Here is a 1262-nt window from a genome sequence, read left to right as displayed (position 1 = left end):
TGTCCGTATCCTTTCGATTCATGTCCGCCGTATCCGTGTCCACCATGACCGTATCCGTGTCCCCCGTGTCCACCGTGTCCATAACCCTTTGATTCGTGCCCGTGACCATAACCCTTCGATTCGTGTCCGTGACCATAGCCCTTCGATTCATGTCCACCGTATCCTTTCATTTCGTGTCCACCGTATCCGTGTCCTCCGTGTCCACCGTGACCATAACCCTTCGATTCATGTCCACCGTACGATCGAAGGCTCGGAGACTGCTCGAAGGCCACCTCGCTGGCGCTGGCGTCGCTGCTCTCGGCGTCCTGGTCCTGCTCGCACACCGTCTTCTTGACGCCATCTTCGCCTACGAGTTCGGTGCATGCCACGGAGCGCTTGACGCGAACGTTCGACGTAAGTTCGCTACCTTCCGAGGCATCGGCGACGCTGTCCTCCTGCACGAAGTTACTGACGCCACTCTCAACCCGCTCACTAAGATCCTCCGCCTGCTCCGCCGCATCCGACGAAAGCGAAGCCGGGGCCACGTTGGCCTGGCCTTCCTCCGGTTTGCTGCCGTCAGTCTCGGCCACCGTCTTCAGGTTCTCCGCTGGCCGTGTAAGTTCCGGCAGCGTTGCGACGGCATCACCGGATGCTTCCGCCACCGGCGCTGCGCGGCTGACCTGCAGCGCCAGGCACAGGACACCAACCAAAGTCACTACACTCAGCTTCATGCTCACGGTCACGACGCGATTACTACTCCGGTCACCGACGGGGCTTACCGGTGCCAATTCTACAACCCGACTAATGCTCGATGGCCGCTCGGACCTGGACTTTTATCGCCTCCCCCCCACGGGGATCGGAAGTGTCAGCAGAATCGAAACAGGCGACCGTGACCAATCGAACGCCGACGGGGTTCAGCGCGACGACGAACGCCTGCGCCAGATCAGCTGTTTTGCTGATTGGCCGCATTGGCCGGTCCCCTTTGTTTTTTAACGCCACACTGCCATTAGCATACATTTCGGTGAGCCAATAATAGTAAATAAAATGGTGTAAGTAAGTGGCCCATTTCCAGTATTTCCGTGAGGTTTTCTGTCGGGGGGTTAATTTAGTAACGTAGCCGTGGTCGGTCCATATGGCATAATTGAAAAATGTGCAAAAACAATCAAAATGCGAGCCCCAATCAATCTCGCAACGCCAAACAACACGGGCGTTTGATGTGCGTCGGATATTTACTTCAACTAATTGCGAGCGAAAGGCGCGCATGCATAATACAGACGGCGTGT

The 1262-nt window shown here is 56.7% G+C and overlaps 1 protein-coding gene across 1 annotated transcript in view; it reads right to left on the bottom strand.

The window, feature by feature from the left end:
* The window catches only part of LOC131207250 (uncharacterized), a 1710-nt gene extending 1000 nt beyond the window's left edge, over positions 1–710 (bottom strand). The window contains exon 1 of the mRNA XM_058199859.1: positions 4–710. Coding sequence (XP_058055842.1) covers positions 4–710 — 707 coding nt within the window. The remainder of the gene's footprint in view (positions 1–3) is intronic.
* Positions 711–1262: the final 552 nt, after the last annotated feature.

This window comes from Anopheles bellator, chromosome 2 (assembly GCF_943735745.2).
Source record: "Anopheles bellator chromosome 2, idAnoBellAS_SP24_06.2, whole genome shotgun sequence".
Lineage (NCBI taxonomy): Eukaryota > Metazoa > Arthropoda > Insecta > Diptera > Culicidae > Anopheles > Anopheles bellator.
This window is presented reverse-complemented; position numbering and strand designations above follow the sequence as displayed.